Source organism: Tursiops truncatus, chromosome 3 (genome assembly GCF_011762595.2).
Source record: "Tursiops truncatus isolate mTurTru1 chromosome 3, mTurTru1.mat.Y, whole genome shotgun sequence".
Taxonomy (NCBI): domain Eukaryota; kingdom Metazoa; phylum Chordata; class Mammalia; order Artiodactyla; family Delphinidae; genus Tursiops; species Tursiops truncatus.
The window spans coordinates 64,892,238-64,910,093 of record NC_047036.1 but is presented as its reverse complement, the minus strand read 5'-3'; the positions used below and the strand labels follow the sequence as shown (position 1 = coordinate 64,910,093).

General features: G+C 38.0%; 1 protein-coding gene across 4 annotated transcripts in view; it reads right to left on the bottom strand.

The window, feature by feature from the left end:
- Nucleotides 1–17,856, bottom strand: part of ATG10 (autophagy related 10) — a 220,222-nt gene that overhangs the window by 84,097 nt on the left and 118,269 nt on the right. For all 4 annotated transcript variants that reach the window (XM_019929744.3, XM_019929745.3, XM_019929743.3 and 1 more), the window contains one exon: nucleotides 5,051–5,189. In XM_019929744.3, coding sequence (XP_019785303.2) covers nucleotides 5,051–5,189 — 139 coding nt within the window. The remainder of the gene's footprint in view (nucleotides 1–5,050; nucleotides 5,190–17,856) is intronic.

Genomic DNA, 17,856 nt, shown 5'->3' with positions numbered 1-17,856 from the left:
CTGTCTCCCCCTTATCCAGTGCTTTTCCCAGTCTCTTCAGAAAAGCCAACCTGTTATGTTCCCTTGAAAATTGTTGGGCAGAGCTATGAATATTTTACTTTTATTCTCCAACTTCCTCCAACCCCCATCTTTCCTGTTTTCCTGTCATTTACTTCTATATGGTCCAAAGACTCCCTCCTGTTCCACACCAGGGACAAGCCTCTTCCTCCTCCTCCCTGATGATGTATATACTATTCTAATTCCAACCTTTTCATTATTCTTCCTTTGAGCTGGGCTTTATCTTGGTTTGGTCATGCTGCCTTTAAGAAGGAATTATTCTCTGGCTATTTCTCTTGCCCTGTTTCTCCATGAGCATCATTCAAGCATATAACAAGTGGATAAATCTTCTACGTTAAATATCTGGGTTACATCTTTAATTCTATACTCTTACTCCCTGGGCCAATAATAGAATGGATCTCCAGAAAGAACAGACATTCAGTTGCTGAATGGAAGAAATGTTGTTTCCTTCCCTATTCAAAAGCAGCCCTTCTAACTAATTAAAGAAATATGTCAGAACCGTTCCCAAGAAGAACCCATATGTCAGCACCAAAGAATTAAATATTTTGAAAATGAGAAGAACCACTTGGCCTATTTTTCAATAGAGATCGCAAACAAAGGAAAGGAAGAGAGACAGGGAAGAAATTAATCAGAATTCAAGCTGAAATAAATATAGAAATCTCTAGTTGTAATGAAAGGTAAAACTAGGTAAGCTTAGGAGTCTGGTGAAGCCCAAAGCCATTATGTATATTTCTAAGGTTTACACCACATTTCTAACACTTACCATCAGCTTTTGACCAAGTCAAGCCCTCAAAAGGGAACACTGGGACATAAAAAGGTGCTGGAATGATGAGCAGCAGTTAGAAGCCTTTCGCACACTACAAATAATTCTTTAACGCGGTGTGCTTCAAAAATAGCTGGGGGAGGGCTTCCCTGGTGGCGCAGTAGTTAAGAATCCACCTGCCAATGCAGGGCACACGGGTTTGAGCCCTGGTCTGGGAAGATCCCACATGCTGCGGAGCAACTAAGCCCGTTCGCCACAACTACTGAGCCCGCGCACCTAGAGCCTGTGCTCCGCAACAAGAGAAGCCACCGCAATGAGAAGCCCAAGCACCGCAACGAAGAGTAGCCCCCACTCTACGCAGATAAAAAAAAGCCCACATGCAGCAACGAAGACCCAACGCAGCCAAAAATAAATAAATAAATAAATTTATTTTAAAAAATAATAGTGGGGGAGAAAAAAAGGTGGGCCCTTGAAGACAAGAGTGCTTTGTGAGAATGGACTTCATAGACTACAGAGCACTGTCTTAATGTAGGCTATTTATTAGTACTTGAGAGAAGTGCAATTACCTCTCACCCACTGCTGGGTAGCAAATGGTATTAAGCGTGCCCCACCACCTCTCCTAAACCTAAAATGGCAAGAGTGGTTAGGGAAAAAAGAGTGCTGGGAAGGACTTATTTCTTCTCTTAAATTCATGTTAAACCCTAGGGAACGGAGTTCCCGTATGGCCAAGTAGTAGAAATGTTTCTGCGTATGCCCAGAAACAGAATGCTGTCTCACCTTAGCTGTCTGCCTTCAAGGATCAAATAAAAATATGTGTTTATAGAAGTGGAAGGGCTGCCCACCTAGCTTAGATGCTCATCTTTGAGTCCTCAGGACTTTCTATTTTCCTTAGTCAAGCATTCCTGTTGTCTCTGGGAAGCACCAGACTAAAGAGTAAAGATATATAGATGGTTTAGGTTCTGAGTTTCCTGGAGACAACAGCATTACTCCCTTCCATATAACTCATCAGAAAAGTTCAAATAAGGCACCATCACAAGGGCTATATGCAAAGATGGCTATATTTCCATCTTTGGGCTATATGCAAAAATGGTTAGAAATTCCTGCTCACTGTTTCATTCAATAAATACTTGTTGATACTGTGGGTATAAAAATGAGTAAGACAGGGCTTCCCTGGTGGCGCAGTGGTTGAGGGTCCGCCTGCCGATGCAGGGGACACGGGTTCGTGCCCGGTCCGGGAGGATCCCACATGCCGCGGAGTGGCTGGGCCCGTGAGCCATGGCTGGCCACTGAGCCTGCGCGTCTGGAGCCTGTGCTCCGCAACGGGAGAGGCCACAGCAGCGAGAGGCCCGCGTACAGCAAAAAAAAAAAAAAAAAAAAAAAAAAAATGAGTAAGACAAAGAATACATATGTCATATATGTATTACACACACACACACAGAGCTATGAATAAAGTTTATAACTTTGTAGATTGTAAGTACTCACTATTAATTTCCTTCCTCCCTCTTTTTACCTTAAACCCCTATCTTCTAGCTTACCATTTTATAGGGGACAAGTAAACAAATATTTTTCTGATATTGTGCAACATGATATATAATATAATGTGATATGATATGACATGGGGGTGACAACAGTAAGTGGCATGTAAGCTGAGTCTTAGGCAGTAGTTGGCCTGGTGGACACTGGACATATCAAGGAATAAGAGGTAATCACAGTCCAATGATATGCATTTCAAGAAACAGAATAAAGATTTCCTCTGGCATCTAAGCCAGTCGATAAAAGAAAAGGTAATGTCAATTTAAATGGGAATTACTTACCACTTTCTTTACCTAAAAAAAGAGGTACTGAAATAAAATTTAGAGCAAAGCAGAGAAACTAATTTTTACTGAGTCAAATGCAAAAAAAAAAAATCCTAAATATCTGTCAAAAACAAGGCTAAGTGAACTATTTTTGAAGCAACAAAAAAAGACCCCTGAGCAAGAAATTTTATAGCCATCCTTTTTCTAGGTCGGAACTCTCTTAGAATGAGACAAAGAAAAATCTGGACCTGGAATAAGAGGAAGATGTTAGGAATCCATTCACCAAACTGACAGAGATTTGTTTAAGAGATGAAGGGCCAAAGTAATCACGTAACAAATAAAGAGGGAATGGACTGAGGGGAAAGAAGGAAAAATTCTGACACCAGAGTAAAGGCCGATACATTTTTAGAATACTCATTAGGTTAAGTTAGGTAGAAAAGAGAAAAGAAATTATTAGACTATGATAAAGGAAAGAACCATTTTTCATGTTTCTTCACAGGAAAACATTCAGTATGCTTTAAAAAAATTAAATGTGGTATTTTAATGTACCTGGAAAACCACTAAGTGAATTCCGGAATTAAAAAATTCCTAATGCTCATTCTATAGAACACAGAGTAGGGAGGGTGGAGAACAAGAAATGCTTCCACACAAAACAAATGACTCATTTTGATTTCCTTTATAAAAACGTAAATGAAGAGCATCTTAAAAATATATAAATAGGATCCAAAAAGGCTAGGGTTTTTTTTTGTTTTTTTTTTTAAGAAATAGAAAACCGTCATGAAGAAAAGATCTTAGGAAGTATACAAATTTCATTAAAATATAATTGGATTTGCAGGAACAATTACTGTGCTGAACTGTAAGGGGAGCTGTTGGCACATAAGAGCAAAGTACACGTATGAGCTCATCCGCCGGCCTCGGCAAGACCCACTTCCAGCTAGAAGCAGTCATGTTTCAGCACCTCCGATTCCCTAATGCTGACAAGCTAAACAACTTGTTTTGTCTCTGGGAGCTCTTCTCTGGTGATTAACTGCTTATGGTGAATACTAATTATATGAAAGTACAGTATTGAAGAAGTAGTGTCCTATTTCCTCTACCTGCAGCCTTGACATGGCTTTGAATCCAGAAGGTACTGGGTAGAGCCCTTGCAAACCAAAACCTAGAAGGACATTTTTCTTCCCTCTGGTAAATAAATGTATCCCCTTCTACTTTTTAGTATAACACAGCTCACTGACAAGAAATTTCCTTTAACCTCTGGGCTCCAAACCCAATAGAATTACAATAAAGTGAGTGTTTTAAAGGCCTGTAATAATCATACGGATAAATCTGCAGCAAGAGTTTGTGAATTGGTGAACTATCAGTGTCCTCAACTCCCCATGTTCCATGTTGAAAATTTACCCCAAATTGTCAGTTCTTAGGAGCTGCACCTCAGAGTAAAATCTTCTCACCAGGGAGTCTATGAGAATTTGTTCTTGTGTTTTAAATCCTAAGTGCTTGTTAAACCGCCAACACTGCAAAATTAGAGACCATTAAACAATATAAGGCAGCAAGTGATTAAATCTACCAAATACACATCCAAAGCAGCTTAAGCTACTTTTTAATTAAAAATAAAATATCACTGGCTAAATTCAGATGTCTTAGCTATCCAGAAAAGGTTAGAAGCCTGTTCAAAATGCAAAATGCTGCTAAGTCCAGACAGAAAAGGAGAGATAGGGTAGGGGTGGGCTGGGGTTGTCTCTGAGCCCAGGGTGGAGGGGCCTCAAGATGTTGACCCGGTTAAGTCACAGGACATGAAGAGGGGGAGTCCCGGCTGCGCTGCAGGGTGAGGGCTCCACGCGGCTGCTCATTAAATAAGCTTTATTAGCCAAGGCCTCAGAGGAGACAGGGTGTTCCACCTTCTTGGCAAGGGGGATGAGTTGAGTAACAGCATCGCAGGAAGCTGAGGTATTGGAGATGTATAGATGGCCGAAGGAAATGTTAGTGCTATTTTTAAATATAGCTTAAATGGATTGATAAACAGTTCCTGAAATAATAATTTGTGCTTGGGGAAGGAGACATGGGGACTTTTGAGTTAATGGGATCACTTGAGATTGAAAGAAATTTTTACTGTAAAGTTAGAAGTAAATAAACATTGTAGCTTTAAGTTGTTCCTCCTTGTTTAAAGTAAAGAAAAGAAAAAGGGCCAGGGGGCTTAGTCAACGCTGGGCAGGAGGCCAAGAATCTGAAGATCAGACTTAAGGCTGGGATGATATCATTCACTCTGAAGTCTTGATACTCTTTCTAAAGCATGAGAAAATTTACTGGTAAAACCTTACCTCACCCACAGTTTTCTTATTTTTAACTCTATTTTTTTCTCTCAAGAATAATTTTCCAAATCTGCTTTCTGCCTTATATGTAAATGCTATGAATTTACATTTAGCTTCCAACATGGTCTTACCTAAAAAGCTTGCCCTAAAGTAAAGCACAGGCACTTGGTAGCTGCAGGAATATAAGACATGATACTCATATTTAATCACTTCGGTTGCCGTGGTGGGCTCCGTCACCTCAAAATCATCCAGGGGTGGCTCTAAAGCCTCCTGAAAAAAAGCAAATACAAAAACTAAATGTGTCTGTCAATAAAAAGAAGTCCTTTAACACAGAGAGAGAAAGATGAGGTTTTCTTCTTGCAAAATAACAGTTAAATAAATATAGGACTATGAGGTAAGGAAAAGGGAGTTTCCCACATTAATGTTTAACATTTGAGTCCTGGGTAAATAGTAAAACCAGAAAACAGCATTAAGTAATTCCAGATTGTTTTTGAGAGACAAAGCAGCTCTGGGTAAAGAAACAGGAAGAAAAAAAAAAAAAGTAAAAAGATCTATTGCAACAGCAACTCTGAAAAATCTTTACTGTACAATTTTGGCAACAAGATGATGACTATACAAGCTACCTTCTTCCTTACCTGTGAAAGCTAAAAACATCCTAACAATTGAACAAGATACTGCGAAATGTCCCTAAAGAGTCTATTGTACTTGCCAAAAGGTGATTCACTGTGTGCTGAACAATTCCCAGTTCCATTTTGAATAAGAAAGCTATTTTGCAAGAGGCTGAATTTGTTAGGTACATTTCAAAACCTGAGATGAATCTGTTTTCTTTATTATTGTGTTATCTTTGATACATTCCTACAATAAATCTTGATTTATAATAGAGTAGATGGTAAATATTAATGTCAACTTAAATGAGGTTTTTTAAACAAAGATGGTTCTAAGCTAGTTCACTTCTCACCTAATCATTCTCCACTGGTTGATTTTTTAATATGTGTGGGGTTTCTTAAGAATGTATCTTAACGTTTGGAAGTAATTAATTGGAACATGTTGAGTCAGAATCTGATTCCATCCACATTCACTTATTTATTTGGGCTGAAGAATTTCCTTTGACATTAATTTAGTAGAAGGAAAGAAGCAGGTTGGTTTGGCTCATTTCTACCTCTCATTAAAATGGTAACAACAATGAACAATCGGGAAGAGCTACAGGAAAGATTTCAAACTTTACCAATATGAAATAAGGTTTCCTGTAGAGATAAGTAAAGCCACATACTACTCTCCAGATGTTATCTGCTTTACTAATTCCCCACTCACAGTCAATTCACTGGGGGAGATATTACACTAGGTAAATCACAGTTGAAGATATTTACAAAATAGATTTTCACTAAACTCCAGTAAACACTATCAATTAAACACAATGAATTAAATAACCAAAGAGAAACCACTAAAATAAATATTCCAGATACAGAAAATTAATACAATAGCAAGGAAGAGTTTTGTCTATTTTTTTATTTAAATTTTCATTGGCAAAGATAAATACATCTTCTTTTAAAGCAATTCTTCTAACCAAAATTCTTTCTTTTTGGTCAAAGATTGGGTTCTTTAGCATTTTTAATTTCTTTTCTTTCGTAACGTTATTAAATCATTGTGATTAAAAATAACTGCAAACACTGCACAAGTACATTAAAAAAAAAAAAAAAGTGAAATTCCCCTCATCCCAGCACTTCAGTACCTCAGATTTGTAACCATTTTCAAAAGGTCATTGTGTATTTTTCCAGTAGTTTTTATTTTTTGGTCTGCAAACACGTTTATACACATACATCCACCTACCCTGCCACCTCTGCATCCCCAATTAAGTCATGCTATATATACATATGTTCCTTGATTTGATTTATTCACTCATGAACATACTAGCACGTGCTGCCATGTCAGTGCTGCAGCTTTTGCTCCTTCTTTTAATGACTTCACTACATTCCAATATATGACTATGCCATAGTTTTGTGTGTGATTTTTTAAACATTTCCATATTGCTAGATATTTTAGGTTAATTATAATTTTCTGCTACAACTAATGCTGCCATGAATATCTTAGCACATATATTTTTATACACCTCTGTTTTTCTATGATGCAGATTCCTAAAGGTGACATTAATGTATGAGGGGGTACGTACATTTCAAATTTCAATAGATTCTGCCAATTTGTCCTCAGAAAAAGGCTGTATCAATTTATATTACCAGCAAAAATGTAAAAGAATGCCCTTTCCCAATTCCCATAAATACTGAATATTATTTGTTTTTAATTTTTGCCTATTTGATGAATTTTTAAATGTCAGTTTTTTGTTTTAGTTTCTAGTTCCTTGATTACTAGTGAAAGTAAACATCTACTCATATATTTATTGATAATTTATATTCTTCTGTGATGTGCCTGTTCTTATTCCTTTCCTATTTTTCTGATATTTAATTTCCATTTTTTCTTATTGAATTATACAAACTCTTTGTATATTAGAAATAATAACTTATTACTAGAAATATATACATCTCTGTACCATAGAAAAACAAAGGTGTGCAAGTATATTGTGGTATGTATGTGTGTATAAAACACTTTCACTCAGTTTTTTTTAACTTTGTTTCTTGTACATATTATCATAAATTTTTTTTTTTACTTTCATGTAGTCAAAGCTGTACATTTTCTGTTTGCAGCTTCTGAGTTATCTATCTTCATTAGAAGGACTCCTGCTATGTCCCACCTCATCCTTAAAAAATATAAAAATGTTAAACTCCTCTATTCTACACACACATACTCTGTCTGTCTCACATACATACATGTTTTTAAATTGACATTTAGATCATTAATCCATCTGAATTTTGTTTTTGTGTATGGTGTGAGGTAAGAATATTTCCCAAATGATTTCTAATAGACCATCATTTTCCCATTGATTTTTAATGCCACTTTTACCATAAATTAGATTTGTGTGTATGTGTGTATTTATTCCCTATTCTTCTCTATTAAGCTATTTCTCTTCTTAGACCATCACTGTCCAGTTTGTAAATAAATATTGAATTCGGTCATTAATTTCTGCACAAAACTTCAGAAATAGTCTGCCTGAGACTCAGTCCTGCTAGGGAGGATAAAATTCCTGGAAAGACTGTCCTTCACCCAAACTCAAATTAAGCACTCAGGTATGTGCTGGGGTTGACACCAGGTTCTTGCAACTGGTGATCAATTAGACATAGATTCAGATTCTCTGGAACAGTTTGGAGGCCCACAGAATAAGAGAGAGGGGACAGAAAAAGCTTCTTCAAGAGCTATTAGAAGTTTCACTCCAGTCACTGTTCTCACTGGCAGCTGAGTAACTTTGTAGGATTTGAAGGCTGGAGTACCTGTCCTCTAATTGCGAGTGCTGCTATGTCAACCCAGCCCCTTGCTCTGAGCAGCCACCTACAGGCAAAGACATTTTTGCATCCTTAACTCGTATTAAATGAACTGAATTCTTGGACTGTTTCTGCTAGGATCTTTCCATCATTCGTGGTCACCTTCATGATGCCCATGCAAGTATCATCCTGTGAAGTCATGCAATTTGGAAATCTCAGACTTCTACATACTTTCTGCTTCCCTTTCCCAAAGTGCCAGATGGTTTTAGAACTTAAAGACCAAGGTTCTTGTCTTATTCATCTTTGTATTCCCAGAGACTCTAACACAGAGCTGAGAACACTGGTAAGCAATATTTTCTGCAGCAGTTGCACATCTGGTTCCTCCCATTTAAGTATATTATAACAAACATCACAGGTGATTTACCAGCAAGCCTACTCTGACCCTAAATTCTGAAAAGAAGTAAATGGAGGAGTAAAAATGCAAAAGGTCACCAAAGATGATATACAAATGGCAAACAGGCATATAAAAAATAATTCGATATCATTAGCCATCAGGGAAATGCAAATTAAAACTACAATGAGATATCACTACACATCTATCAGAATAGCTAAAATAACAAACAGTGACATCTTCAAATGTTGGTGAAGATGCAAAGAAACTAGATCATTCATACATTGCTGCTTGGAGTATAAAAGGGTACAGCCGCTCTGGAAAACCATATGGCAGTTTCTTATAAAACTAAACATGTAATTACCATACAGTCCACCAATTACACTCTTGGGCATTTATCCCAGAGAAATGAAAAACCTGTACACAAATGTTCATAGTAGTTTTATTCAGAATAGCCAAAAATTTGAGACAGTTCAGATGTCCCTCAGCAGGTCATGGTTAAACAAATTGTGGTACATCATCCCACACTGCTCGGCAATGAAAAGAGCAAATCGTTGATACACACAATCACCTGAGTGAATCTCCCGGTAATTACGGAGTGATAAAAGCCAATCTGAAAAGGTTACAGACTGTATAATTCCATTTATATAACATTTTAAAATGACAAAATTTTAGAAATGAAGAACAGAGAACAGATTAGTGTTGAGGGGATGGGCAGAAGGAGGTGGGTATGGTTACAAAATAACATGAAGAGTCCTTGTGATGATGGAATTGTTCTATATCTTGACTACAGTGGTAGATACATGAACCTACACATGTGATAAAGTTGTATACAGCCAAACATACACACACAGACACACACACACACACACACACACACATAGAGATCAGTATAAACAAAATGGGGAAATCTGAATAAGATCAGTGGATTGTATCAATGCCGATACCCTGGTTGTGATATTACACTATAATTTTGCAAGATGTTACCACTGGGGTAAACTGGTTAAAGGGTACGTGGGATCTTTCTGATTATTTCTTATTACTGCCTGTGAATCTGTATTTATTTTAAAATTTCAATTAAAAAATGAAAAGGAAAAAATAGCTAGACAATTTGAGATTCGTTAAAAACAAAATACAATATCTAAGACCTCAGGGCTAACAGTACAGATGGCAGAGGGATTACGTTGATAAAGAGAGACTGATGTCTGGAATTAGCCTTACAATAACACAGGAGAGGTGTCAGTGGATGGAGATGTGGAAGGGGCACGGTTGGCCACGGAATGATGATTGTTGGGGTTGATTGATGGGTCTGCAGGTTCTTTAAACCTTTCAGTCTAATTTTTTGAATATTTTTAGTTCTCATAAATTTTTTTTTAAGGCAACAAAAGTTTCTGCTACCATGTTACAGGATACAGAATCACAGAACTCTAATAGTGAAAGGAACTTCAATCATTCCATCTTGCCCAACACTCACCTTGCTGATCCAAACAAGAAGGCCCAAAAAGGTTAGTGGTTTACCCAATGTCACCCAGATAATTAGAGGCAGAGGCAGGCCTATGACCCACATCTACTGATCCTGAAACCACTGTTCTTTGTACTGGAGAATGCCCTTTCTTAACTGTTATATACTTAATTTGGACTGATGTTCTAGACACCATCAGATTACTATTAACATTTTGAGTACATTTGTTAATATTTTATTACTTTTCTTTTATTATGTTTTAAAGAGGATTTGGATATATTTAATTTGATATTAAGAGTTAATAGAAAAAGGAGTCACATGTACATTTATTTTCCTCACAATGTTGCTATTTCATTAAATGAGAAGATACCTGTGTTTAGAAAATTACATTCATTCAAAGAGCTAGAAGGTTAAGTAGTTCACATTAATTATAGAAACCTTGATTTTATTGAATTCAATTAACAATAAGTTGACAGTGATCTCTCATTTAGAAAATCTGATATGAATTAAGCTTTACAACTAAATCTCATTAAATAGTGATCATGCTAAAGACACTTCATAGATATTTTATTGAAAGCAAACCCAAATAGTGTACTGTGCTTAGGAAATGAGATCCATATCTCTATTTAGCCTACAGGGAAAAGTAATTGGAGGAAGAAAAACTTTTTTTCTATGACTAGAAATCTCTATTACTATTACTGAGCAAACATAAGCAACGAGATTTATTCATAATGTCCCTTGAGGGAAAGAGATTCTATTTGTTTATCTTCCACCAATCAGGTTCTTAATTCAAACCTAACAGTTACAGGCCAGAATCGTAGCCAAGAAGCCAAAGAGTGACAGAGGGAGAGTACTGGTTCAGGACAGTCTTTAGCTGCATCCACGAGTGGACACATAACCATCTAATCTTTCCATCTAATGGAAAGATGGACTGTTTAACAAACTTTGCTTGATTTTCCTGAGCCAACATCCTTTTAATATTTTCAGAAGTGCTAAAGACTGACAAAGCCTTTGGACAAATCGTTGAAAAATTAATTCCTTAAGAAAGGAAGAATTTTAATTATTAAAACATTTTAAATGAATTATAAAAATAACCTATGTGGGACTTTAAGTAAGCAGGCTCTTTTTGTTTTGTTTCACGTGCTCATTATTTTACAGTGGGGTGGTTTTTTCACTATTTTTACTCCTAGAATGACTCTTTTTTTCATGATCTCTGTGGCTTTTGAGTGCATGATTGTCACAAGAACTTTGCAAGTGATGGCATTCTTTTAGCAACTGTAAATGTTGCATCCAGTACGCCAGAGAGAGTTCAACACCAGGCAGGCGTGTGTCTGACAGCATCTGGGGTGACACTGGTACCAAGATGATCCCAAGGATAGCATCTCAGTGAGCATCCCCCTTTCCCAGTAACACTATCACTACTCCTGATTTTTTTTGGAAAGAAAGGGGTGCCATTCTTTGCTCTCCAAGCTCCATCAGAGGGGAGCGAATTAGCATCCGCATGGCCAATGTGGGTTCTCACTGAGAGAAAGAATCTGTCTCCTGTGTGGGATTAAAGCCGATGCAGCCTGGCATGCTCAAGGCCAAGGCAGTAGGGAGGGGACACAGAAACCTGCCAAAGCACATCTGGCAGTTTTCTGGATGTTTACTGCTGGCTCCATTGTGCTTCGAAGGCCATGTTTCCTTTAGGACTGTGCGGGAGACAGCAAGACAGCTTGAACCCAGAGTTGGGCAGCTAGCAACTAAGCTGAGCGCAAGGCGGACTGCAGAAAAGGCTGCCTCTGAGATTCCGTGCCAGAGAACACAGGTTCCCCGGCAGAAGGGAATAGTAATAATGGTTAGAGGTACCTAACATATGTCCATGATGATTAGTCCTTACATCAGAACAATATATAAAAAGTATCATTTTCTTAGAAAAAAATAAGGACTCAGAAGCACTTTTTAAACGAAAACTCAGGTTCTTTTCATCTACTTTTTAAGATTTCTGAGAAGTTAAATGCAAAAGAATTAGCAGGATAAGGGATATGAAAACAAGAGATTCCTTATGCAAATCATGACTGAGTAAAGGAAAAGGGAAAGACTTTTACCTAGTATTCTGAGCTTCAGAATCAGTGTAAATGTGTTTCTATTCAGAGTTACCCTTTGCATGCTACGTAAGAAAGACCAGCCTCAGTTACAACAGTTCACAGTTTTTCTAAGAACATTTGTGTACATTATGCCATTTGCTCCTCTGCTCTAGAGGAAGGCCCATGGTCACCCAGCAAGTAAGAAACTGAGCCAGAGCACAAATTTAAGCCCCCAGGCTCCAGGCCCAGGATTCCTTCACTCTGCACAGATGATGGGATTTGGGGGAGTAGGGGATGTTAAACATTTGACTCTCGGGCTCCACTCCCAAACTTCTGCTTTTGAACTCAGTAGTTCTGGGACAAACACAAATAGAGGTGGCCATACTCCAGTGAAATTTTATTTACAAAAACAAGCTATGGTCCATAGACCTTAGTGTGCCCACTTCCATCTTAAGGCCTTCCTTAATTTCATTTTATTGTATTTTTATAAGTAGTAAGAAGAACCTTATTAGAGGACCTGTGTCTCCATTTGGTGAACTTTCCCCCTTTTCTATTTTTTTCTATCTTAGAATGTTTCATTAGATTTCCTGAAGGGATGATAAATTCTAAGCCTTCAAAGAATGATGATAATTGAATCCAACAGGCTGAAGTTTGGCTGAAGTAATTTTCTAAGGTAAGAGATGGCACTACCCTAATTTAAACAAGTGAGATTTTTAATTGTCTTGATGAATAAACTGCAGATTCCTTCAGCATATGAATAAACGTCTACACTCAAATCCAGAAATGAGTAAATTTCATTGCCAAAGAGTGAAACTGATAAGGTCTTGATAAACAGACCAAAAGGCAAGCACTAGTAATTTCAGGAGGGGCTGTCTCGGTATGTGCACAAGAAACATCATGTCTAGGAATCAGCTGTGAACTGCTCTACAAGTGAGCCTGAGTTCCTTCCCTTTCCTCAAAACTGTCTCTGGATTATGTGGATGTGAATAGGCTTTATTTGTTTGCTTGTTGGCTCTTTTACTAGGAGAACCCCTTAAAAAATTCCACAAGTGCATACCTCGTGCTTGTGCCAGGACAAAGATAGGGGCTGAGGGGTGGTTAAACAATACTATTGCAGCAGCAATGAGAGCACAGTGAACGTTCTCATCTTTCTACTGGAGTGGAAGTGTATATTCAAATCTCAGATAAAAACATCTAGATCTTCGAGAAGCATAGTATAGTCAAATGTGGAAAAGGGCATGGAATTTGTAGTTAGACCTGGGTTCAGTTTCTGACTCTGCACTCTCTGGATGAGCAGACCACTTAATCCCTCTGAGCCTGAGTTTCCTTATTTGTTAAATGAAGGCACTTTCTCCTTGTTTAAAGTGTATTAAACAAGATAAACTATAAAACTATCCGACACATAGTAGGTATACTGATCAGTTTATTTATTCATTCATCAAATGAATACCCTATAGGGTATTTTCTATATTCTACATCAAGGGTCCACAAACATTTTCTTAAAGGGCCAGGTAGTAAATTTTTTAAGCTTTGTGAACCATGTGTCTCTGTCAAAACCACTCAACTTTGCCACTGTAGCACAAAAGCAGCCTAGACAATATGTAAATTAATGACTGTGGCTTTGTTCCAATAAAATGTTATTTATGGACACTAAAATTTAAATTTCATATAATTTTAGTGTGTCATGAAACACTATTCTTTCTCAACCATATAAAAATGCAAAAACCGTTCTCAGCTTGTGAGCTGTACAAAAATAGGAAGCTGGCCACAGTTTGCCAACCCTTGCTCTAGACTCTGTCCTAGGATCTGGGAACAGAGGGGAGAACAACAGCAGACATTGTGCCCTAAAGGGAAGAGATATGATAAACAATCACACAAATCATTAAAATTATCATCACAATAAGTGCTACTAGAGAAAATGCACAGAGTCCCAGAGTATACATAATTTTACCACATCTATAAATTTTTTATGTGTGGTTTTTACCTTTTTTGTTTCAGCTCTTTCAAATATAAACCAGTTTTATATAGGATTGACCCTTTTAATATCCTAATCCCCATTCCCCAAGGTTTATTTTTTAGTCCAATGACCATATCATCCACCCAGATAGATTTTTAGGAACACCTCTAATCACCCAAGCTTCTTCCTAACAAACCCTTCTTGCAGACACTAAAAATTCTCCTTGCACACTTCATTCTGTCACTACACGTCCTGCCCTCAGCAACAGTTTCTGCTTGAGAATGCCCCATGCCTTTCTTTCTCAGCTTTGAGCAAACTCACATACATGTGTACACATGTACACAGTGTGTGCAGACAGAGCAAATATTCTTTCACTAACCATTAATGAGCATCTACTATACGCTAGGCATGGTGCCACCACTGGAGAGTTAGTGGTGAAATAGAACAGACACAGTCTTTGCTCTCAGAGAGCTTATAACCAGAGGGAGAGTGCAGGAAAAACCAAATCGTTCCATAAACAATTATTTGATTATAGTGTTGCAAGTGCTATAAAAATATAAGAATGTATCTTGGGGTCTCATCTGGTCTGGGGTCAGGGAAAGGCTATGCTATGGCACACACACATCCCTTAGGATGTGAGTGCCCCGAGGGCATGGTTTTTGCCTATCTTATTCACTAAGGTATCCCAAGCATCTTGAACAGTACCTGGCAAATAGTAGGCATTCAATCAATATTTGTTAAATGAAATAAGTGAATGGAATGAGCATAAACTCTCTGTTATCATTTCCGTCCTATAAATCAGGGGTCTCTCAACTTTTTTGATTGTGATTCCTGGAATCAAAAAATTTAAGCATTCATCTTTAATGTGTGTATATTTACCTTCTGATCAGTTATGAACATGTATTTCTGTGTAATATACTATGTACATTTTAAAAGATTAAAGTTGAAAACCTTCATGGATAAGACAAAGATGAGGGAAAAATATTTTCCCAGTGATTATTTTAGTTAGGTGATGATCTGGGCACTGATAGAAGTAGGCGTCCCGCTCTGCTCTTTGCTCTGAGCACCACAGGACCTTCACTGGCCCCTTGCCCTCATCTCCTCTTTGGGCATCTTGCCCATTTTGCCCTCAGCTTTATGGGGCAGTGGCTGTGGCTGAATAAAATTGCAGAAATGTTGATTTTAAAGTACCCATTGCAAAAGTTAGCACCTAAATGGTCACACATGTAAATCACATGCAAAGGAGCATAGAGTTGCCAGCGTTTCACTGGGCTCCTGGCTTCAGAGCCCGTGCTGCTGAGCACCCAGCCCTGGTCACAGTCCTGGATGACCATACACCCAAACACCAAACGCACAGATCCTGCCTGCCCGGCAGTCCTGCCTCTCTCTCCAGCACAGGGGCACAGCCTTAATTCAAAACGGACTCCGAAGAACCAGACGTGACCTCCTTCCTCTTCATAAAGATTCTTGTTCTAATCTGCACATAGACAAAGAGCCCTGGGTTCCAAATGTGTAAATCAACACAGTAAATAAAGTGTTATTGAAAAACAGTTATTTAGTAGTGGTACAGACACGTTTTTTTGCCAGTAATATTTTGATGACAGCAATTTGACTGAATACACTACAGAATTTTTTGTTTGTTCTGCTTTAAATCTTAATTATGACATGGCATTTCAAAAGTCTGGCTTCAGTTTTTTCTCCATTTTTTTGGTAGGTGATTTTAATGGTTGCAACAGCTAAAAAAGATACACAGATCCACGTGGAAGACATATATCACTGGCTGTGCCTAGTAAATCATGACACACGCATTTCAGTCATTTCTCCAAGTCCTAAGAGGTTTGTCTTCATGCTCTGGATGCTTTTCAGTGAGTTGCCAATCAACACAGAGAGCTTCATGTGATCATTAGGCACAACATACACACAGGTTGAGGGTCATCATTAATAACAGTAAATATAAATCCTATCTCAAGAAGTCTTAACTTCAAATTTGGAGAGAGAATTTTTTTTTGAAAGATCGGATTATATTGTCGTTTTTACATTCTGCCATTTTGTTGTTGTTGTTGTTCATTAAAGTTTCTTGGCAGGGATCTTTAAAGTCCCTAGTCTGACAAGTAGGAGTTGTGTTAACTAAAACTGGATGAGATCATCCCACTAAATGCAGGGCACAATAAGTTGTGATACATAACAAAAGCCTGTAGGAGTAAACCACCGATATTGGCCCCTTCCTAGCATCTGGCTCCCCATTCCCTTTCGGATGCCTTGAGTAACATATAGGACTCCTGGTCTTCTGACAAATGAACTGCGTGAAGACCCAGTGTGAGTCCATGTTTAAATATTAGTAAAGCTTCATTTAAAAAAATAAACAAAGTATAAAAGTAGCTCTAATATTATTTCCCACATCTCAATGGATTGTTCTGCAAGCCCCCTGGGTGCATGTATCCACTTTAAAGACTATGCCGTTGGCCCAGACCATTGTTAAAAAATTACGAAGAAGACAAAATTGATCCTTAGCATCCCCTATATCCAGCTTTTCATGCCCTTGTCTTCCTCTTTCAGCACAACACTTCCAAATTCAGCCCTTCTGATTTTCAGAGGAAAGGGACTTGAAAAACTCATTTACAGTAAATGTTACAGGCTAGAAATGTGCATCTTACCAAGAGTCTTTTCCTTTGAAAAGAAGTTTCCTTTGAAATGAATCACTGACCACGCAGTTACTGTAAAGGAGAACCAGACATGGGGGAAGAGGGGCAGCAGCGGCGGCTTCCCTGGCACCCTTCAGAACACACCCAGGGGACTGACTGCCTACTGTACTGAGGAGAAGGCCAAACCTGCCAAGGACAAGGATGGTGCAAAGTGGCAGGTGGACATGACCAGAGCCTCACGATTTGTCTCTGAGGTAACAGAAATTGCTCCTGGAAGGAATGTGACTTCCAAATGCTGGACCCCCATTCTCCCTGTTACCAAGCATAGGCATTCAACCACTTTTTCTATTTGTAATGCTAATGATAAATCAGGATGCAACAGAAGTTTCCAAACAATAAAATAAAAGAAGCGTAAGCTGGTAATACTGAATTAATGTATTTTCCTGGTTACTTACAATGGTAGAGAATTATTTGCATAGTAAGGAAAATGCTAATTTCATTAAAGTGCTGTTAGATAAGGCTTTTAGACTAACTTGGAGCACCCTAAAAAATTACATAGAGGGACTTGATTTGTCAGTTCTAACCTCTTTAGAATCGTTTGCCTGCACAGGTGCCACACGTGGAGGAAAAACCAAATCCAGAACTGACTTGTTTCCTAAATGAACTGGGAAGTTGTCATTAAGAAGCATCTGCTACTTTATTGCCTTCATGTAAAAGCATTCTTGTACCGCTATAACGGACTACTGAGCAGATGTTTTAGAGCACTATACCCACAGCAATACGTGTATCATAAAAAAGGTGAGGAGCTACAACATAATTAATGATTTCAGTTCCTCGATAAATGAACTTCACTTTTTTTAAAAAAATGGATTTAAAGTTGTGTCACGAATTTCAACTTTTAACTCAAGCAATTCTTGCAAGAAAGTGAACAGAAAATCACTTACAGCAATAAATAACAAAGGGTCAAACCCAGCCTTACACCCAACATGATGAAATCTGAGGGTCCAGAAAAGGCTTCTCCAGACCAGACCACTCTACCACCTCCCCATGG